We start from the raw sequence: 23,283 nt of genomic DNA, 5'->3' as shown, positions 1-23,283 counted from the left end.
AAAAGATGTTATGAGACAAGTAAGTTGTGCTTGACTAATAGTATATACACAGTGTTTTCCACTTTGAAAATATGTTGTAATTGTGGTGCAGAAATAGGACTAATGGTCAGAACTGTCAAGCACTAGCTGAAGAGACACTGTTTATAGCAGTGTTTCTGAAAAGTGGAAAATTGAAGATGTGTGGACTTAACTTCAGCTGGGGAATTCTGAATTGTGAGTCAAAATTCACACATCTTAAAGTTTCCAGGTTCAAAAACACTGGCCTAGAGTATACAAAAGATACTGCTTTCTTTCTAAGACAAGAGGTACTATTTTTGTCTTAAATCAAAGTGCTATGACTATTATTTTGACCTCCTTCCAAAAATCTTTTCAGTTGCTCCTTTTAATTTGTCTCTGACAATAACCAGCCCCACCATTCCAATTTTAAGTACAGCAATAGTTGAATTCATGTCAAAAAATTATGTGGTGAATAGCGGAAGAGATCTGGAGACCTTGTTTAGTATTGTTTTGACACTCAGCCTTTTTTATTACTCTGATCTTGGAATTCAGCTCTACAACCCGCATACATCGATCTCAGCACTTAAACCAAGCACACTTTAAGAATGTATGATGCCTTATCATATGAGAAAGCATGCTTCTTCATATCTGAAGGCTTTCAGGTTTTTTTTTAAAGCAGGAAATGCATAAGCCAGTGGATGAACCAGTCTTTTTAGAGTAACAATAACAAAAAATAAATAAAAACCAGTGAATTGTTTGCTGAAACTACAAAATGAATGTGAAGTTGGCACAGTTAATCTCAATATAGCATCTTAAAGAATGAGAAAATGAGGATATGATAATATCTGAATACCTGTACAGATTTTTTAATTAAAAGTCCATTTTGATCAGATTTACTGAGATTGGAACTTGGTTTTCTTAATTGATATAGCAGCCAATCAAGCCATCAATGAGGGTTTATAATAGTAAGCATTCAGCTTTTATTAGTAATTCCCTCAAAGACACATTGAAACACCACACTAATTCCCTATTGCTGAGCATGGATAAGATTTAATGTCTTTTATATGAATATATAATAAGGCCTGACATACTTTGTTATGTTGGCTATTAGCTATACTTAAAAGAGCAGAGAAGGCCTGGTAAAAAATGTGCCATAAAAAATGTATATCTTTTGGAATCTTTGGTGGGAGGCCGTGATGTCCATACAGAAGAAACTGCGGCTTTTGTTTGAGGAGTCCCAGGTGGGCGGCACAATCACGGTAGAGCGGGCAGGACCCTGGATGCGGCCTGGCTGCCAAGGCCAAAAAAGCGCAACGAAGCGGGAGAGCCATGGGGAGCGAGTCCCAGGCATTTGGGGACTCAGGCTGGAGGACGGTGTGGTCTATCAGTGCCGACGCTGCCGGGTCGTATTAGGAGACTCTCTCCACTTGTGCGCGCAGGAGGAGAAACTCCGGCTTTTTGTTTGCTTCAAGGTCACAAAAGATGTTGTGGAAGACAATTTGATGGTCTGTGTTGAAAGAGACCTCATTGGTTGCACCTACAACACATTGTGTTGTCAGTCCTGTGAACTAGACATTGGCTTTATTCTCTATAGTTCAAAGTCACTGGCTTACCTGCCTGGCCTCTTCTGCCTTTTTAAGAACAACATCACATGTTACTTGCTACAAACTACCGCTACAGTAGAAGCTTCAAAAGTAACCTGTCCTGTTGTGAGCCTAAAGGAACATGTAGAAAAATTAAAAGAGAATCTTGTACAAGTTCATGTACGCATGGAATTGCTAATTAAGAAACTAGAAGAATTCAGTCAAAGGATTACATCCGAGAAGGAGATCTGTAAAGGAAGACTGTATGGACACACAAATAGAAAGTTGAACAGTTAACTTTTTAGAGTTGCCTATCTCAACTAATTGTTTTTATGTGTGTAATTGAAAATGTAAATTAATATTGCTTTAGACTGGCAAATTTTTGATACAAATTTGTTTTCTTTTCTATCATGCTCAAGGGCATATAGTGTTTGAGCATGAACAGCTATCCCAAATCATTTAACTCCTACATGTAAATATTTCTATATATTCTCTAACAAAAATCTTTAAACATTGCACAACTGTCATAAGATTGCATTGTGAACATATTGGAAACTAGATAGTCTACCTGAAAGAAATAAACATTTACTTTGTACATTCAAAAAATAAAAAATACAAAAAATGTATATCTTTTGTCATTTATGACCTTAGGGCAGCCGATGTGCAACATTCAAGAACTGATAAGGCTTTTTACCAAAAACTAATTCCTATCCTTGTAGACATCTTTAAGGTCCATGTTTCCACCTTTCCCATGTAGTTCTTCTATCATCATTGTAGCAATAAGGCTACAAATGCTATAAAATGTTGCTCATTTTACTGTCTTTGCAAGATGCCCTTGAAGAATACCATGATTGTTTAAGCTGATTTCTATAGAATGCAAGAGATTCTATAGAACAGGACACAGAATTGTGCTTTTTAAAAAACTGTTTCAAAATATGGACTGGTCATAATTTGTTGTTACTGGTCTGCATCTTTTGTGATTAGAGCAGTTTTCATGAAATGAATTCTTCCATGTGGCATAATTACAGCTTTGGCTTTCTCATAATTAAAATATGGGTTGAATGTTGTGCATAACCTCAAATGAAAACAGAATATTGGGCCTTGGTTGTTTCCTTAACCTACATGTTTTATTAAATGATTACTGCTTTATGTCATATAAAAACTGAGAAGAAAGAAGTGAGATTATACAACCAAATTACTTTTGTCTAGTCTGCTCCATTTGATTTTGGTTGATAAGCTGAAAATTGGTGTATGACTTCATATAAGGCAAGCTATCGGTGAGCTAAACATACATTAATGGATATGAGATTTAATTGTACACCATCCAATCAGGGACTTGCAGCTTTTAGACGGGGGTCAGGGGGAGGCGTTAGATAGAGATAACTAACATCCAAAATTACAATGAATTGGCCAAAATCTTACAAACCAAACAAAATTATCATGATTAAATCATTAGCAGTGAGATGACTTTGCTTAATAAAGAAATTAACAAGACCCACAAGAGCAAGCTTCAAATACTGTAGCGTACATCAAAAACAGAAGATAGACTAAATTTGTTTTTTGTATGACTAAAACAAAATGGGATTTGAATTAAATCTTAAATATTTCCATTGATAAGAACTGTTCATCATTAAAATATCTCTCAGGAAATTATGGTTTCTCCTCAATTAGCAAGGTTTGGGTGCTGTGGTGGCACCTTATATTTTTAAGTATATTTGCCACAAATATATCTAGTTCTGTGTTTCACACTTATTTTTTTGTTTCTTCTTTAAAGTACAAGTATATTTACACTGCTATGTTCTCAGAGTCTTTCTTCGGTATGTTTTCTAATATTGTTTCTTGTTATAACTGCCACATTTAGGACACCCCCCCCAAGCCTCTTTTCCACCTTTAAAGTAGTGGTTAATGCACAAGACATCTGTATTCTTGGGTGCACAGAAAACAAAAAAGAGAGAAAAGATAGAAAGCGTACACAGAATAGGCTAAGTATGTAGTTAAGAAGTGTTGGAGTTGCATGCCATATTACAAATTGAGACTGCATCACATTTGTTATGATGGCACACTGTTGATTTGTAAAATGCTTCGGAAAGATTAAAGAAAAAAAAAATGCTGTATTTATAAATGCATCAGCAAATTCAAGGTCATGATCTTTAACATTAGTTTTCCCAATGTGCAATAAACTAAAATTAAAATACTAAAAGAAAATTCATTTTCTTTTGTTAAAACAGGATAAGTTTCATTGCATCTATATTTCTACATTGACATCCCCAAATCTTGAAGAATAATGACAAAATATAAATCTAAACTTACTCTTAGTTATTTTCATTGATAAGTGACGATCAGGTATTTACATAACATTTGGCAGATACTTAGTTAAATTGAAATCAATAGAAATAGCATGATTCAGAGAAAATGATATGAATTGTTCATAGAATCTGTATTATTGGTATATTTTTAAGGACAGTTTTAAAACTTCATGATAATGTTAATATAGGTATTTAATATATATACTGCATAAAATAATTCAAATATGGGCAGTATCTTTTTAAAATTCAATAACTGGTATGGATTGAGACTTAAGTCATGTCTTCTACAATTAAATTTCAAACATTACAGCAACAGCTGCACCAGAAGCAAAAGTATACAAATTGTGTAAAATTAAGGCCAAAACCTTAGAATGTCAGATGTTTTATGAGGGGTGCAAGTAGATTGAGAAGTTCTTGTTCATGGTACTAGCTGCTGCAAAAATTCATACATACATTATTCAGTTATGTGGAAATGGTAATTGAAAGATTATCTTTATATTCCAACGACTGGTGTACAAAACTGATATTGAACAGAAGACTAAACTATAGTGCAAAAGATTTAGAAATTATAATTGAAAAAAGGTTATGTAACTAATTATTGAAGTACTCTGTTGCCAGAATTTAGGAAAAATGCACCCCTGTCACAGGCTTCTTTTTTTGCTTTTTGTATAAAATTTTTATTAAAGAATTCTTTAATGTAATAAAAGCCCTGTAAAAAAATAAAAAGAAATAAAGAAAAAGAAAATAGAATAGGCAAAATAAAAGGAAAAGAAAGAAAAGGAAAAAATAAATATTGTAAAGAAGTGGCTTCTAATCTTCTTGACTGCTATTAAAATACATTTATATTTTCTCCTCTTTGTCTAAGGTAGCATTTGTTACAGGGTTCTAGCTGTTCAGTTGTGCAGATTAGGAAAAAAAAAACCAAGGGAAAAATCTAGTTCACTGAACACTGAAGTGAAGGACATCTCTCCACTCCACACGATGATGAAACAGCCATTGAGAGCATTCCTAAAATTCAAGGCAAGCCAAATTTATCTATTTATGAGTGGGAACCTATTTTCATTTAACTAGTAATAACAATCATGTGCAATCTGATTGGTAGACAATTTTTAGCACAAATTGTTGCTGCGCACCTGGAGAGTTCCCTGAGTAGGCAACGTTCTTTCTCTGTCTGATTTCAGTCATATTGGTAATGTATCAGAAATGCAGACTTGTGCCACCATTTTTCTTATTTTAGTTATCACTCACTTTACTGCATAGGAAATCTAAACAGGAATCTTAGAGAAGAACATAGTGCTACATATTCACTTATAGTTTTGGTTGCCACAATATAAAAAAGATTTTTTTTTTGAGACTCTAGAAAGAGTGCAGGGAAGAGCAACAAAATCGATGAAGGTTTTGGAGGCTAAAACATATGAAGAACAGTTGTAGGTAATGGATATGTCTAGTTCAGGGGTGTGAAACACAAGGCCCGCGGGGTTGTCCTGGAAAATGTAATGGGCCGGCCTGCGTCACTTTGCTCCAGTCTACCCGCATCGTTTCAGCCTGGTCTACCCAATGCGAAGAGGGAAACATCGGGCCATTGTGGCTTTGGCCCAGTCTATCTAGTGCGAAGAGGAAACATGTCAGCAGTTTGGGGAGGGGTGTCAAGTTGGCCACATCCACCCAGTTGGCCACACCCACCCAGTTGGTCAGCTGGCCTTCTGAGGTCAACCACAGCCTTGGTGTGTCCCTCAATGAAATTGAGTTTGACAGCCCTGGCCTAGTTTAATGAAAAGAAGGACTAGGAGTGATATACCAGTCTCAGAATATTTGAGGGGCTGCCTCAAAGTAGGGGGAAGGATCAACCTATTTTCCAAAGCACCTGAAGGCAGAACAAAAAACAATGCATGGAAACTAATCAAGGGCATAACCAACCTAGAACTAAGGACAACTTTCTTGACAGAACAATTAACCAATGGAATGGTTTGACTCCAGAAGTTGTGGGTTTTCCATCACTGGAAGTTTTTAACCACTTGTCTGAAATGGTACATGATATCTGACTGAGCAGGGGCTGAACTAAAAGACCTCCAAGATTCCTTCCAACTCTGTTATTCTTATATCAATTACATTTAAACATGGTAACAAGACAGAATGCTGCATTTTCTCAAACAATATATAATACACTTCAATTTTATTTAAAACATGTTTTGCAAGATATAAAAATATTGATCACAGTGAAATTTAAAAATTGTTTCAGGTATAAAAAAAGGATTGCATACATTATCTTTAAAAGAAAATAAATTATGTAATCATTATCTTTTTTTAAAAAAAATCACAATGAAGAAAATTTAGTCTGCTTCATCACTGACAAATTATGATCTTCATAATGAAGAAAATCCCAGTTTTTTTAAAAAAATTACTTCCCATGTGTCTCAGAGTAAAAATGTGTCTGTTTCCAATAATGTTATAACGTCTCTTCTGCATTGTAAATCCACACGTTAGCAGTTTTTTTAAAAGTAGAAACAGGAAAAAATGTACATCAAATGACATTGTCTTTTCTAATTGATAAGTGGTAGTTTCCAGTATGTGGGTACACAGCGACAAACTTCTTCACTATAATAGAATCCAGAATCGCAGCGTTTCTTTCGAACAGTACATGGTCGTCTGTAGCAACTGAGAGTAAACGGGAAAAAAAGGCATGTTGAAAAAAGGTATAATACAAGTTATACACATTTAAAAAATGGACAGAACTATTGAAAATAAGGTAAAGTGAGTTGTAGATTTCAATTCATTTTGTTTTCAGGCATATGTTTTTATTTATTTTCTTTGTACTGGGAATGCATATTGGCCTTTGCAATTTTGCATACAACCCAAAGTTATTTACTGTTTTAGCTCTGTATTAGTCGTGGACATTGACACCCATTAGGTCACAATCACAATAATAGCCATTGGGGGGGGGGCAGTGATTTTCCTAGATCAGCCTTCTATTCTTGCTAAGAGGATGAGGAAACAGGGACAACACACTGATCTATAGCAAACTCATGCTCAGTGGCAGCATGTCACCGAACACAAGTGCTCTGGCAACTGCTGGATGGAGACATTGCTTTCATGTTTGCTTGTGCCTCTGGACTAGCCACTTCAGGGAACAGGACACAATATTCAGTGGATTTGTTATCTAGTTTGCAGATTCTCCCTTTTATTTCTCACAAGCAGAATACATTCCAAGGACATTATTGCATCCCACAATTATTTATATCTGGAGCTGTTATTTTTATAGATACTTGATTTATATTTTGACTCTTTTTCCAAGGCAGTATGCAGGAGTTTCTCTTCATTTTTAAATTCACAGCAATCCTATAAATTAAGTTACTTGAAAGGAAAGGACCATTTCAAGGGCTGGATTCACACAGAGGTTTGACCAAAGCAATTAAAAGCATAGGACCTACATGCCAAACTCAGATATTTTTTAATCTTGGTTAGTTTTTAATGGATAAGCACGTTATACAAATACAGAATATTTGGTCAGTATATGATTCAATGTACTGTGTAAATGTATTAATTCAGCAAATGTTAATATATATGGGAGGTAATTTATTAGTATTTATTAGTTACACTTTCATTTAAGTATGCAGTTGTATACATAAACTCTTAGTATTTTTTTATTCTCACTTATAAATGTTGAAAAATCAATCAAATCTTCCTGTATTAAACTGCACTGTAAGGTATTTCAGATAAAATGAAGGAATCCAATTTTAGCAATGTCCAAGTTGAACTCTATGAGAGGTATTTGAATTTTTTGAAACAATACAGCATAAAATACTCTATATTAATAATTCAATCATTCATTTTTTAAAAAAAATTCCTCTTGCTGTGTTTCTTTAGTGACCATTCAAAGTTATAGTGGCACTAAAAATGTGATATATGTCCAGTTCTTGCATTTACAACTTGCAGCATCCTATGGTCACATGATAAAAATTCACGCACTTGGCAACAGGCATATTGCAGCATTCTGGAGTCAGTCATGTGATCACCGTTTGTAACCTCCCCAGATTGTTTTTGACAAGCAACGTTAATGGAGAAATTTGTATTCACTTAATAATTGCCATGATTTGTTTACAACCATGGCAAAAGGCATAAAATTGGGCAGGAGTCACTTAACAACTATCTTGCTTAGGAATGGAAATTCTGGCTTCAGTTGTGATCATAAGTCAAGGACTACTTGTAGTAAGGTTGTAAGAAAGGAGCTGGATCATAGGTTGCTATGGTAGCTAAAAAAACCTCTGCTAACATTTCTTTTCCCAAGGAGCAGAGGATTCTGAGTGCTGACTAGTGCCACAGAAACATTATATGTATATGGGGACAAAAGCAGAGGCCATATATAAGTCACCATTTCTAATAACTGAGCAATATCAGATCTTTCAAAAATAATTATTAGTGTACCCCATTAATACTACCAATCCTAAATCATTATATCAGGTTATACAAAACAAATACTAATAAATATTGTTAAAATACATGTATACAGCGAATAATCATATTTATTTTCATTTTAATGAGCTTTTACTTTCAGAATCTACTAGCCCAAATATTTCATTGTTAAAAAGAATGAGCTACCCTACCAATCTGAATTGTTTTATTTTCATGGAAATACCTAATTATAACATCTGGACAGAAGCCAATGCTACATATATATAGTTTGCTCACACGGATTTTTTTGTTTTATTAGAAGAACACTACATGTTCAAAGCTTATATATAGGGCAATCTGAAATGGAGATGAAAAGATAGTAGTAATTTATAGTGTTATCATATACATTTATTAATTTTGGTCTAGAAAGTAATACAATATTTTACTAGCCAATAATTCATGCTTACAAGATAAATATTTTACATTGGTAGATAATTTTCTTCTACAATGATTAGCATGATAATTTTGTAAGGCTGACTTTAAACCAAATTGACCTAACATAACCTGACACTGACAAAACCAAAAAGCCTCTGTTGTATAATGTAGACAAAGTTTAGTCTTTGGGTGTTTTAAACATTGGCAGTGAACCAAGAATGAAAAGTATATGTTTCAAGTTTCAACACAACTCGTTTAAGTTCTTTTAATTTTGTTCTATTTTTATACAGCATAGTATTATAATGGTAATGGGCATTGCTCATAATGAATAACTCATTTATATCTTCCAGTTTGTAAATATTATTACTTTCATTCCGTGGTGGACAAAAAAAAAATTGCTATTCTTCCTTCTGTTCCAACTTCATATCTGTATTTCCCTGTCTCATTAAACTTAATTCAGAATGCATCCTGTCAACAGAATTGAGATTTGACTCCAGTAGCAAATACTATAACCCATATCTCAAGCAACAAAGATACTCCAGAAGGAAACCTTATTTTCGGAATAAAAGATCCAGTGCAGGTATGTTTTTCAAGTTCATTTCTTTTATCCTTCTCTTGAAGTTCAAACCACATGTTTTCCTTCTGGTTAATTAATTTTATTTGTTTACTTACATTGCAAAACATTATGATTTTTGACTATTTCATATTTGAAACATCACACTTTGATTTAAGACACTATTTCAAGTACAAAACACTTATTTTAACCTAGAAGCACTTATGAAATGATTTAAATATTATTTTTTGCATTCAAAACAACTGTTTTATACATATGAGATATTTTGCATCAAAAAGGGATTTTCACATTTCAAGTGGTTCAGATTCCATTACGCTTCTACTTGTGCTTTAATTTTTACTGGCAAATTTTAGAAGCACCACTACGTGTTTCCATCTACCCCTTCCATTTTCTAAATAATTTTTAACATATTTTTGATGGGACAAATAATTGATAAATTATATAATGAATTACAATACATTATTAATTTATGCAAGTTAGCAAATTCCTTTTAAATGGCATTTTAAATATAACTTATTATATTTCCATGTATATGTTAAACATTTCCTAGGAAGCAATGATAACCTCTAACTACATGACATCATTCAGCTGGTCAAATGTTTGCAGAGTTACCATGTGATTTAATACAGTATTCACTTATGAAATCTGTCTTTAACATAGAAATATCATAACTTTAAAGTAGCCATTACATTTTTTCCCAATTCTAACCTAACCAATAATAATTGTAAACTCTTACTGCAGAGGTGATATTCAGCAGGTTCTGACCAGTTCTGGAGAACCGGTAGTGGAAATTTTGAGTAGTTCAGAGAACCAGCAAATACCACCTTCTGACTGGAGATTTTACAGTATTCTTCCCCTGCCACACCCACCAAGCCACGCCCACAGAACCGGTAGTAAAAAAAATTGAATCCCACCACTGTCTTACTGAATTTCCTTTGCCTATTTGTAAAGAGCTGCAAAATTATTGATTGTAGAATTTTAGAGATCCAGACATAATGAGTAATTGGAGGCAGGTAAATAAATCCCAGCAAAAATGAGACAAACTTTCTAAGACTTAATAATAAAGAGGAAACTTCAACAGTTGATACAGCCAATCTGTATTACTGAACATACATGGAAAATGATTCAGAAGAACTATTTTGGACCTTATGTAAGTGCAACGTCTCTCTGTATTCATGTACGAAGCCTGACTTTTTTAAAGACTTACTTGGAAAATTAATGAACAGCAGGGAAGTGCTGGACTTGCATGGGGTTTGAAGCAATTCTGGATTCTTTAGAAACTTGTACAACTCCACTACAGATGTAGTATGTGGAACAACATTATGTTATTATTTTTCTTATGACTTATCAGATTAATTAAATGTTATATAATGTTCAGAGTTTTTGGCTTTATATACAGAGGTGGTATTCAGCACATTCTGACCAGTTCTGGAGAAGCGGTACTGGAAATTTTGAGTAGTTTGGAGAACCGGCAAATACCACCTCTGACAAGCCCCAAACCCATCTATTCTCTGCCTCCCAAATCCCAGCTGATTGGCTGGGTCTTCTTTTGTTGCCCTGCAAAGGAGAACAGATCTGAAAAGCAGGTTACTGGGGTGGGGAGGGAATGGGATTTTGCAGCAACCTTCCCCAGGAGCGGGGTGAGAATGGAGATCTTACAGTGTCCTTCCCCTGCCATGCCCACCAAGCCACGCCCACCACACCAGGCCACACCCACCAAACCATGTTCACAGAACCTGTAGTAAATTTTTTTGAATCCCATCACTGTTTATAGCTGTACCTTATAGATATATGGACAGATGCTAGAAGAGGGTTGAACAATGCTAATATAATGATTAGAGGAAAATGTTCTACAAGACTTAAGGTATTGTATCTCTTTAAAAAGTCATTTTAATTTGGTGTCTGGATCTTTTTTCAGCATCAAAGTATATAAAACAGTATCAATATGATATGATATAATTCATTGATTAATCAACTGACCATATCAAATATGAACATTAGCCACAATAAAATGAGTCAAGAAAGGTGGAGCGAAATGAAATAAAATAGCTTCAGTGAGATAAAATGCAGGTAGTCCTCAACTTACAGACTGTTTAAAGTTACAATGGCACTGAAAAAATGACTTATGACTGTTTTTCACACTTACAGTGCAACCATTGCAGCATTGCCATCATCACATGATCAGAATTCAGACACTTGGCAACTGACATCATATTTGTGACAGTTGCAATGTTCTGGGATCATGTGATCAACTTTTGTGACCTTCTGACAAGCAAAATCAATGGGGAAGCCGGATTCACTTAACAACTGAGTTACTAACTTAACAGCTGCAGTGATTCACTTAACAACCGTGGCAAGAAAGTTCGTAAAATGGGGCAAAATTCAATTAACAAATGTCTCACTTAGCAAAATAAATTTTGGGCTCAATTGTGATCATAAGTCGAGAACCATCTGTAGAATAAAATCCAGTAGCTAAGATAAAGATAAAAGAGCAAGATAAAATCTAGTAGCTGTTAAAATAATATCAGGCAAAAAGGGAAGAAAACAACATTACTGAATTACTGTACAAATTACTTCTTACAGGCTTGATAAAGAGTATCAAGCTTCTTACAAAATTTTTTTCAACAAAAATAACTGTAAAGCAAACAGTCTTGAAGCAACAAACACACTTTAGGAGCTACCCAAATGAGTTTGATTTAAAATGTTACATTATTTACAAAAACTGGTATATCTTCTAATATTTTTATAGGCATTTAATGATGGCAGAGAGGACATATGACTCCTCCCCCAACAAAGAAAATTGTGTTCTACCAAAACACATTGGTGTTCCATGTTTGCAGCGGGATTAATGTTACGTTAGAGCCAATTTGTTTTCAAAAAATCAACAGCGTTATGAGGAAATCACCAAAGAATGGGAAAGACATATGAGCTGTAATCATCTTGACCTGGCCTGCCACATCTTGTGCAAAGACTTTTGTATAACCTGCCACACTAGCTTGACGAATTTATATGCTATACACAATTCTGAATCTCAAGTTACATCATGCCTTTGGAAATTTATAACAAAACTATCTGGCATAGATACAATCATTAAGTGTATATTAAAGGTCATGTTAAATGAGAAAAAAAAAAAAGAAAACATGATGGATTAATGGTTCAGCCAGAACTTTTAATCCTGCAGTTTCATCTTATCCACAAGCACCATATAAGGATTGCTGTTCTCCTCTTAAGCTTTCTTCATTTTGAAACTCATCTTTAGGCAAGTTATTTTTGTTATTAATTATTTAATAACTATATATTTTCCACTTACCAATTTGCATAATTCAACAATACCTATCACTTGATAACAGCTATACATAGTAAGTATATTATCACATTGAAAGTTCAATTTATCTTATGTTTACTTCCTAGTAAACATCCTATATTTTATCCTTCATTTACTTCAAAGTCCACCTTCTTGTACAATAATCCCAATATAATCATAAGTATTGACAAATAATATATAACCAATGCACACATCATCTCTTCCTCTTTCACCATCTGCAAATTGTATGACATGTTTCATTCTGGACTAGTGACACTATACATATATATGCACATATACATACATCATACATACATACATACATATACCTACCTACCTACACACACACACACACACACTGAAAATCAGGCAAACTATGTCATTATATATATAGATTTGATCTCTTTGAATCAGTACAACTCCTGGCAACTGCCTGGAATACCTGAAGTTTTCTTGGCAAGGTTTCTCAAAAGTGGTTTGCCATTGCTGGCTCCCTAGGGCTGCACATGTCTGACCTAACATCACCCAGCTGATTTGTGCCCAGTATGAATCTCACAGTTCTCCAGATTCTAACCTGATGCCTTAACCAATACACCAAACTGGTTCTCAAGCATCAGTTAGCTACCGGATATTTGAAAAGGAACAAGCTTAGAAAATACAAGAAAATGCAAGAAACTATACCCACTGTAATTTATAAACTCAAGAAGAATTATGTATCAAAGCTATGAAAATCTGTTGTTTTTTTCTGGTTATATTGCTTACCTGCATGTTTGGTGATGAAATCTTTCTCCTTTTAAGAAGCATTTGTTTGGTGATTCTACACATTCACAAATACATTTTGTAGGATTTAATGGCTGGTGTTTAGGGCATGTTCTTTTACACACACATTGGCACTTTTCTTCATCAAACTCTTTGTTGAGTCCACAAGAGCTGGGAAGCAGTTTATTTTTACATGTACATTGACATGATGTTCTGTCTAGTTCTTTGTGAATTCCACAGCTAGAAGGTGTCACTCCTCCCTTGCAGACACACTGACAGGTTTCTTCATCAAGTTCCTTGTTAGACCCACAAATATCATGGAATCCTTCAGCAGTATCTGAGCATTTGAAGTAGGAAAAATATGCTTCAGGCATTGCAAAAGAGTAGAACGCATATCTGTTAATTTTTGTAGCTAGTGGAAATTATTCATTTCTCCAATTCATTTCTATATCACTGCACTTATAACTACACAATATGAGTGAACAAATATTAATACGTTGTTCCATAAAAATGAACTATAAAACTATAAAAAGATCTTGTGGGCATTTTTTTTCTTTTCTATAAATTAAACTAAATAACTGTTTAGTTATTTAAACTAATAACTAAAGTAATCTTTTATTACATATTTCCTACCAGTATCTGGTGGATAGGAGGAGAAACTGAAGTCATGTTGTGCCAGACATCTGCATAAGTGATTATTCCAAATATGACTTTTTGGACAGGTTTTATTTGTTATTTGACACCTAAGAGTGAAACATAACATCAATATATATCAAAGATAATTTAACACAAGTGATAATACATATGTAACACAGGTGTTTCAGAAAACAAATAACATCTTTTATTGTATGTACACCAGCACATGTGGTGGAATATCCAGCTAGAGAGGGGGCGATGTGAAGAAGTCTTTGCACAGCAGAAAGTGGTGCAGGCCTTATCTACTCCAAAGCCCTAAAGCCTTATTTGAGGCAGAACCCTGAAGCTAATCAGTGGAACAGTTTGTCTTCAGAAGTTGTGGGTGCCTCATCGTTGGAGGCTTTTAAGAAGAGACTGGATAGCCATTTGTCTGAAATGGTATAAGAGTCCTGCTCGAGCAGGGAGTTAGACTAGAAGACTTGTAAGCTCCTTCCAACTTCGTTATTCCATTTCTGTTTGACTCTTATTAAGTCAATACAATATAATGAAGAATACAATCAGTCGGGCTAGAGCCTTGTTAAATAGGCATTGCAACGATAAAGTAACTTTGACCAATTCATGATGCAGGCCTGGTTCCTTGTGCCTGACAGTACATTCTGTTGAAAACTATTTTTCAAGCTAGAACAAATCTTTAATAATATATACCAAATCATGACCCCCAATTTATTTTAAACATATACCGTATTTTTCGCGCTATAAGACACACTTTTCCCCATCAAAAAAGTAAGTGGAAATGTCTATGCATCTTATACAGCAAATGTTGCCAAAGCCCCCTCCAAACCAGCCTCCACCTTTTGGCCTCTGCCTCCCAGCAATTTGCCTCCTTGCAGCACAGCGTGATTTAGCACAAGTAGCTGATTGGTGGTTGCACTGGCCTCCTGGAATACTGCCAATCAGCTTTTCCAGGCTGTGGGGATCGCCACTGCCCATTGCTGCCATTGCTGCCCATTGCCACACCCCCGAACACCGCCTCTGTGTGTCCCATCTTCCGCCTCTGTGTGCCCCATTTTCGGCCCATTTCAGCTGCCGCTGGCAGCGGTTATCCCTGCCGCCTGGAATGGGCCAAAAATGGGCCTTGCGGTGGCCGAAAATGGTGCACATGGAAGCAGCAATGGGCAGTGACCACTTTAGCTTGGAACAGCTGATCGATGGTATTCTGGAAGGCCAATCCAACTGCCAATCAGCTGGTCGTGCTAAATCAGGCTGTGTGAAGTTGACTAGGCTGTTTGCTGCAAGGAGGCAAATTGCTGGGAGGCAGAGGCAGATTTTTTTCCTTGTTTTCCTCCCCAAAGGCTAGGTGCGTGTTATGGTCTGGAGTGTTTTATAGTTCAAAAAATATGGTATTTACACATCTTGGTTTTGATCTTCAGAACACAATAGGAAAATTCATATTTTATTTAAAAATAGTTTTAAATAGTTGCAATTTCTTACTGTGCTTGTAACACTGGCAAGGAGCGTCGAATAATTGAATGAACTTGTCTGTAGACATCTAGTTTGGACATGCATCGGCAGGAAGTATGATTGGCAAAACTGATTGTTACAGGTTTGGGACCATGAGACAGGGGCACAGTTATTTCGAACAACTACGAAGAGCACAAAAAGAAAAAAAGTATAAGTTAAGACTATGGTAGTTATGCTTTATTTTCCTTCTTTTTCCTTCACAGAGCTTTTTCAACAGTTAAAATGCTCAAAGCTAAATGCCTTCATCAATTAAAGTCTTTTCCCCTCCACAAAATTTATACTTATTTGTTTTAACAGTTAACTCAATACATTGTGAATGAGCGGTATATTTTCCATGATTGAGATAACACAAGACTTTATGATTACAGGTTTTGAAAATGGGCAGAAAATTTATGTATATTTACAAAATACCAGTACATTTGTGTGCTTTGCTTATAAAATTCTTCTAAGCAGTTTATAACCAAGAGGCACAGCCTTTTCAAGGGAGACCCCTAAAAGTTTCAAATAAATAGTAGGTAACATGATGAATAATTAATATAGTCCTATTTTTTTTTGTTTTATTCCGATAAAATTTGTAATAAAAAATAAGATGTGCTGCATATTATAAGCCATTTTTCTTATATTTGGTCTCTATTTGGCGCATGATGAAATGTATCTCTATTGAAAGTTCATTTATGTTGTAAAGCAACACTTCTAGCAGCTTGTATCAGTCAATGCAGTTCCTTTCTAATACATCAGCCAAAGGATTGCATATCTCTCTTAGAAATTTGAGTGCTATGCATGCAGCAACTGTTCCTTTTTCTTAACACAGCTGTCAGGAAGAGGAGTAAGAAACCTTTTCCCCAGTTTCTTCTATAAAATAAAAGAAGCCTAAATACTAAACAAACGCTGTGGTGATTAAGGTCCTGGTCTAGAAATCAAGACACCATGAGTTATAGTCTCTTCTTTGGCATGAAAGCCATCTGGGTAATTTTGGACCAATCACTCTCTCTCAGCCCAACAGGGTTCTGTTATGGGGAAAATAGGCTGAAGGAGGAGCATTAGGTATGTTCACTACCTTCAGTTACTTGTAAAGAAATGTAGGATAAAAATCCAATAAATAAATGAATATGAGGTTATATCAGGCAATGGGTGTCTGAATGGGTGGGGGAAAAAGGAAAGGACATGAAAAAAGACATTGGAATGCTTGCACTATCTAATAAGATGCAGGAAATAGAAAACAAAAAGGTGCTAGAGCAGCCATATATTTAGCTACTTTCAATCTTGGTTTATAGCAAATCAATGTATTTGATGAAGATATATCATGCAGCAATCATAATATACAATGAGCGAAAACTTTATTACAGTATTTCATTACTACATACAATTTTTGTTTGTGTAATGCCTGACAGATGAATATGTAAAATTACTACTGTATACTGAAAAGTTTTGTGCTGAAATTGATAAAAATATTCTTTCTAATAGCTCATTCAAACATATAAACTCATTTGTTAAAGTATGGTAAACTTTTAAATTCCAACAAAACCTACCAACTGGACTATTCATATATGCATACAGTAGATTAGGCTGAATAACTCATGTGCATGGTGTGTGTGACAGAGACAGAGAGAGAGAGAGAGAGAGAGAGAGAGAGAGAGAGAGAGGGTCAGGGGTGGGATTATACCAGTTTGGGTGAACTGGATGTTAAATCTGCATCTGGTTCCCGAGCCAGTATTAGAACCGACCAGCTGACCCCTCCCGCCCCTGCTAGGAGTCTCCACGCAGCCCATTTTTGATGCAGGTAAGTGCAGGGTCTGCATAGAGGCTCTGGGATAGGGGAAAACAGGTCTTCTGGAAGTCTGGAAATAGGCCTATTTCCAGCTTCCGGAGGGCCTCCAGAGCCTGAGGCAGCCATTTTTGCCCTCCCAGAAGCCCAAGGGAAGCCTCTGGACCCTTGGGAAGGTGAAAAATGGCCCTCCAGGAAGTACTGGAAGTACCGAAATGGGCCTGTTTCTGGCTTCCAGAGAGGGCCTCCAGAGCCCAGGAGAGGCCATTTTCACCCTCCCAGAGGCTCAAGAAAGCTTCTGGACCCCTGGAAAGGCGAAAAATAGCCCTCCCGGAAATTCCAGTAGGCCACACCCACCATGGCAACACCCACCCAGCAACTGGGCAGCAAACCAGTTGCTGGGATTTTTGAATCCCACCCCTGGAGGGGGGTTGGGGTGTATGCAGAATGCTTTCAGAATAATGGTCTTAGTAGTCTGAAAATAAGTTATTTTGATACATTGTGACTCCCAAATCAGGACAATTGTTTATGATCCTAGTAAAGAATACTATTGCTATGAAAATCACTCATCAAAAGCCTGATTAAATAATTTAGTCTTCATGAGAAATCAGCAACCAGTGTGTAGAACATAATTTCAGAAGCAGGGTGTTTTAAGGCATTGACTAGCTTATTCTTAAAGGCCCCCAAATTATTACATCATTGACTAATGTGTGGCATATGACTTAGTGCCATTAAAAATCGTAGAAAAGCTGCATGTAAATCATTCTCAATGTTACAAAAAGAAGGCAAGCTCCAAATCAAGCAGATAAATAAATGTAACTAGTTAGATACTACTTGATTGAGTTGTGGTATTTCATAAGATACTTATTTTCTTTCTTTGTTTGATACATCATAAAATATGAAGAATTTTTAAAAAACTGAAGATACTCTTTCCTTATATATTATACTATATTAAACTGGTCTTGTCTAGATTATTCTCCAAATCATGTCATAGCTTGCTGATATCATAAGAATGCTCTGATATCTAAATAATAGTATGATCACAAATTTCTAATTATGTGTTTCTTTGGAATGAATACTTTATATATGCCTTCCTGTCTTCTTGCAATGTGTACCATAATGAAAATATTTTCCATCTGCTAATCTGCTACTGCGTCCTCATGAACTAGTGATCAGTATATTCAAAGAAATTCTGAGGTTTCTAGAATTCCAAAAGTCTATTAGAAAAGAGGGGAAAAGCCATTGAAAGAGATGCTATGATTCTCTCTACTATAACTGTCTGCTCAAAAAGAATGGGATTCCAGGAGCAATAGAATGGTTTGTCCTCACAGAAAGAATGCTGTTTTTTTGTGTGTGCATGACTCAATTATTTGTGCCAAAAGAAAGTAAACTGCAACAACAACAAAAATTTCTATCTGCTTTAAGTTTGAGCAGCAGCCCGCTTGAGGGTCTGTGATTAGTGAATAAATTTTGTGAAAAATCAAATCATACATAAACAAAAAGGATATTTTTACATTTCTGATTCTATATACAGTAGTTTCCAGGAAATCACAGAAGCTACTGAAAAAGTTTAAACCAATCAAAATATGCAGAAATAATTGAATTAGAAGTGCAGGAAAGCAAACATGAAAGTGATTATTGATATATGGCTTGGCATCTCAAATACTGGCTGCAGATAATATTATATCCAAGGTAAATTAACAGGTGGTGCTATGAACTGTTTCCATAACTGAGGCAGCAACAGAATGAAACTGTTCAATGTAATTCACTGTATCAGGATTAAATTAGGGTTAATATAAAAGGAAAAACTATTTCTATGTATGTAAACATTATTCTTAATTTATATTTTTGGAGTGCACTCTTTCTTAGAGTCCTCACATCTTCTTAAAGTTCTTGGGAGTAAAAGATTATTATTCTTATCACTAATTAGATATTTTTGTTTGGGTGTTGTTTTTAAAAAGATGTTGAATCAATCCTAGGATTTAAATACCAAAACGATCAGTCACTGAGTATCGATAAGGTCTAGACTCACAGAATGAGTTCATAAGCTCCATTAGACTCTTGAGCCACAGACGTCCATTCTATCTTTTCATATGCTGTACTTAATCATTATATTTTTCTCATTTCCATAATTTATGCAGTTGATTATTGTCTATTGTACTGTTAACCCAAAGCAATTTGTGTTCTAGGAAAACTTTGTTACTATTTTATTTTAAAATATTGCATTTATTTTAAATTTATGCAAAAAACAGTAGAGATCTAAATATTATGCAGTCAAAACAACTTACTGTTTTGCTGACGTAGCTTGTACTGATATTCATACACTGCAGCCCTTCACTATTGCAGCAACCTCCACATCTGTAGACGGATACACATGGAGGTTTAAAGAAGATGTTGGTTGTTGCTCCAGATTCTTTCCCCACATCTACAGTTACTTCACGTGGCATGCATTGAGTTTTTCTCCACTCATTATCAATACCTGCCAAGTCAGAAGCTTACAGTTTATAAAATAGTTCTTTTTAATAATTTGCCTTTACAATTAATAATAATAATAATACTTTATTTGCGGTCACGACCAAAACACAAGTACAACAAAAGAAGAACATGGGAAAATTAGTCATGAACAATTGGTCACCCAAAACTTGACTAAGGGGAATTACAGCGTTCTCCTCTGATGGTTATAGCTCTTAAAAAAATTTTGGAAACCTGACAAGTGATGTATGAGGAGCCATACCCTAGACAATATAACAACAAATTACTAACATTGGGTCTAGAAGGGTCTGTTTCAAGGAGAGACAGTAACTTAGATTTGCCTGTGTTATACATAGGACAATATAAAAGGACATACTCCAGTTTCAACCTCAGCTCTGTCACAGGGGTATAGCTGCTCGTAAATCGGGAGCCTCTTAAATCGCCCATCCAGTAATGCTGAGGGCAAGACATTAAAGCGAGCTAGGGAGAAAGCGCTTCTATACTTGGGAATGGTTAGAATGTAAAAATAGGAAGCCATCCTCAGTCCGTAATTGTTAAATTGGCTGAAGATCAGAGGGGAGCAAGTTTTGTTAGCTCTGGCTCGTAGATATTGAAAGTCAATGTCCACAAGCATTGGACTACCCTAAATTGGGCATCCTTAAGGCCATAATCTCCCAGGGCATCCCCCGTAAAATCTAGCAGGTGTAATTTCTTCATCAGGTCCCTCTCCCAACAAGAAATATGAGAGTCAGCAAACGCCAGGGAGAGGTAGCTACCAGGAACTGCCAGAAAGAGCACCCGAAACCACCATTTAAAGGTGTTAATCCACGCCATACATTCGACTGATTGAGTGCCCAGTTCCAGGTACATTGGAGCAAAACCAACACAAGGAGGAAGACCCAGAAGTTTTCTAAGAAAGACAGCCTGGGTTCTTTCAATACAATCCTTGAAGCCCCGTATCCATATGGGAATTCCATAAAGAGTTTGAGCCAAAGTTTTGGCTTTGTAAATACGCAGAGCGGAAGGAATAAACTGGCCTCCTTGGGTATAAAAAAATCTTAAAATCTGCTGGTGACTACAGGAGGCCGAATTCAGCACCTGGGTTCGATGTCTTGTCCAAGCACTGGTGTTCTGAAATTGAATACCTAAATACTTAAAATGGAAAACCTGCTTAACAGCATTACCATTGATAGCCCAGTTATACACTTTCCGGGCTCTAGAGAACACCAATACTTTGGATTTGTCATAATTAATGGACAAGTGGTTCTCAGCACAATAAGAGCCAAATGCAGAAAGTAATCTTTTCAGACCTGGCCTTGACAATGAAAGGAGGGCCGAATCGTCAGCATAAAGGAGAAGCGGGATCTTCGTAGTTGACAGCTTTGGGGCGTGGGACTCAATACGTCCAATGTGAAAGGCCAAGTCAGATAAGAATAAATTAAACAAAAGAGGAGCCAGAACACAACCCTGCCTTACTCCGTTCTTAATCGGGATAGAATTTTAAAGTTCTCCCTGCAAACCACACCTCACTTGACTAGAGGTCTGGTTGTACAAGGATCTAATTAGGAACAGAAGACGTCTATTGATAGAACTTTTGAGCAGTTTTGACCACAACAGTCCCTTAGGGACTGAGTCAAACGCTGACTTTAGGTCGATAAAAGCAGTAAAAAGTTTGCCACCTGGTATGGTAGTATATTTATCGACCAGGTGCGCTAAGACAAAGCAGTGATCCAGTGTGGCACAGCCTGCTTTAAACCCAATCTGTTCAGCACCAATAATATTGGACTGCTCAACCCAAGTGAGGAGTCTACGTTGGAGATATTTAGCATACAGTTTTCCAATGATGGAGAGCAGGCTTATGGGGCGATAGTTGGCTGGGTTGTTCCTATTTCCTCGTTTAAAAACTGGAACAATAATTGCTAAGCTCCAGGAGGTAGGGATCCTGCCAGAGATACTGATATGCATAAAGAGTCTTGCTAAGAGAGGAATCCACCACTCGGGATTGGATTTTAGCAAATCAGGGGGTATAGCATCAGGGCCAGGGGCTTTTCCTGACTTGAGTTCAGAGATAAGCTCGGTAATCTCAGCATGAGTCACGGGCTGCCAGTCAGGAACTACAGGAGGCAGCTCTGGCCCAAGCACGGTCGAACTTGTTGACGCCTGGAAAATTGCCAAGAAATGGTTTTCCCAATCTCTGTTGGAAATACAGCAGAGAGGGAGTTCTTGATGACCCGGCAAGGACCTGGCAACAATTTGCCAAAATAATTGAGTTTTCCTCTACTCATTATCAATACCTGTCAAGTCAGAAGCTTACAGTTTATAAAATAGTTCTTTTTAATAATTTAAATCAGAGTCATAATCAATCTTTGATTATAAAATAATTCATGGTGAAATCCAGACTTAGTCCTGTTTAGGCAGATGTGTTTCAGAGAATAGAACAAATTAAGCAAGGTATCAGTGAGAGTATCTGCAGGATTCAGTCTGGGTTTCATCTAATTATTTATAGGCATAGAGTTAAAAATGCTTATAACAATTCCTAAAATTATTTTATTCAAAGAATATTCTGCCCTTCTTATGGGAGATTTGCATCAGTGAATGGGTTTGTATCACACAAATCCCCTATAAGTAGGAAAGAATAATTTAACTTCTTTAAGTTAAAATTAGCATGTGATGTTGTAAGAAAGATAAAATATTTAGATAAGCTGTCTTATGCATCAGGTCATTATAGACCTGAAATGGTTGTGATGCCACAGCTGCAGGACTCTAGACTGCAGCCTCAAAACTTAATACTATTTGAGTAAATTAAATAACGCTTAATAACGAAACAGATATATGCCTGGGAAAACTGAAAACCTAAAAGTAGATATGGCAGAGTGTTATACATTTATTGGAGCTTAGCAGTGAGAATTCACAAATTATTCTGAAATAGCCAATGAAATGTTTCATCGTGTAGCATATTTCTTTTATTTTTAAATTGCTCTTTAATGAAGTTCTAAACTTGTTATAATTTCAAATGGGAAAATAGAAGTTGCTTACCTGAAACGTTCTAGAATTCAAAGCAAAATTGGTGCTTGTGTCATTAATTCAAAGAGATATAATTTTCTTTTGCAAGGACAGTATGTATATTTCCTACCTAGCTCCTTCGTGGATCTTATGAGAAAGGAAGAAAGAAGATACCTCAAGCGGGAAAGGAGCACGGACTATGTGACTTCACAGATGGTCATCTGAAGAATTTCAGTTACAGGTAAGCTATCTGTTTTTCTTCTTCATAGTCTCTGTGTAGGTACACATTTGGGAGACCGGAAGTTAAACTGACAAACTACAAGCCAAATGCTAATGCAAATAGCATTTGCATAAATCTGCATAAAATCAGAATTGGGGGATTGCTCTAAGTAGAGTCTTATATTTTCAGGAGACAAAATTAGAATAGAATTGCTATTAGTATGATTCTAAAGATCTAACTTGTATATCCAAATCAGACCAGTTGCTATACTTTTGTGGAAGGAAGGATAGATGGACTGATTTATTTTTGTAATGAAACA

At 35.8% G+C, this 23,283-nt stretch overlaps 2 protein-coding genes across 2 annotated transcripts in view; one reads left to right on the top strand and one right to left on the bottom strand.

Annotated features, from left to right (window-relative positions):
• Window positions 1–931: 931 nt before the first annotated feature.
• LOC113411879 (protein Mis18-beta-like) lies at window positions 932–2,131 on the top strand. Its single transcript, XM_026667195.2, has one exon. The coding sequence runs from the start codon at window positions 1,158–1,160 to the stop codon at window positions 1,875–1,877; it is 720 nt and encodes a 239-aa protein (XP_026522980.2). The 5' UTR covers window positions 932–1,157; the 3' UTR covers window positions 1,878–2,131.
• A 3,911-nt stretch (window positions 2,132–6,042) lies between these two features.
• The window catches only part of VEGFC (vascular endothelial growth factor C), a 48,484-nt gene continuing 31,243 nt past the window's right edge, over window positions 6,043–23,283 (bottom strand). Inside the window, exons 3-7 of the mRNA XM_026667194.2 lie at window positions 19,558–19,748; window positions 15,475–15,626; window positions 13,981–14,090; window positions 13,351–13,684; window positions 6,043–6,541 (exon numbers count right to left, since the gene is read on the bottom strand). Of these exons, the coding sequence (XP_026522979.1) occupies window positions 6,427–6,541; window positions 13,351–13,684; window positions 13,981–14,090; window positions 15,475–15,626; window positions 19,558–19,748 (902 nt within the window). The 3' untranslated portion in view covers window positions 6,043–6,426. The remainder of the gene's footprint in view (window positions 6,542–13,350; window positions 13,685–13,980; window positions 14,091–15,474; window positions 15,627–19,557; window positions 19,749–23,283) is intronic.

The sequence above is a fragment of the Notechis scutatus genome, chromosome 4, assembly GCF_049901735.1.
Source record: "Notechis scutatus isolate UNSWTSFEM ecotype Mainland chromosome 4, rNotScu1.2, whole genome shotgun sequence".
Taxonomy (NCBI): domain Eukaryota; kingdom Metazoa; phylum Chordata; class Lepidosauria; order Squamata; family Elapidae; genus Notechis; species Notechis scutatus.
This window is presented reverse-complemented; position numbering and strand designations above follow the sequence as displayed.

What these genes read in the sequence shown, in the direction of transcription:
- LOC113411879 (XM_026667195.2), top strand. Translation starts at nt 1,158, where the DNA reads ATGTATATCTTTTGGAATCTTTGGTGGGAGGCCGTGATGTCCATACAG.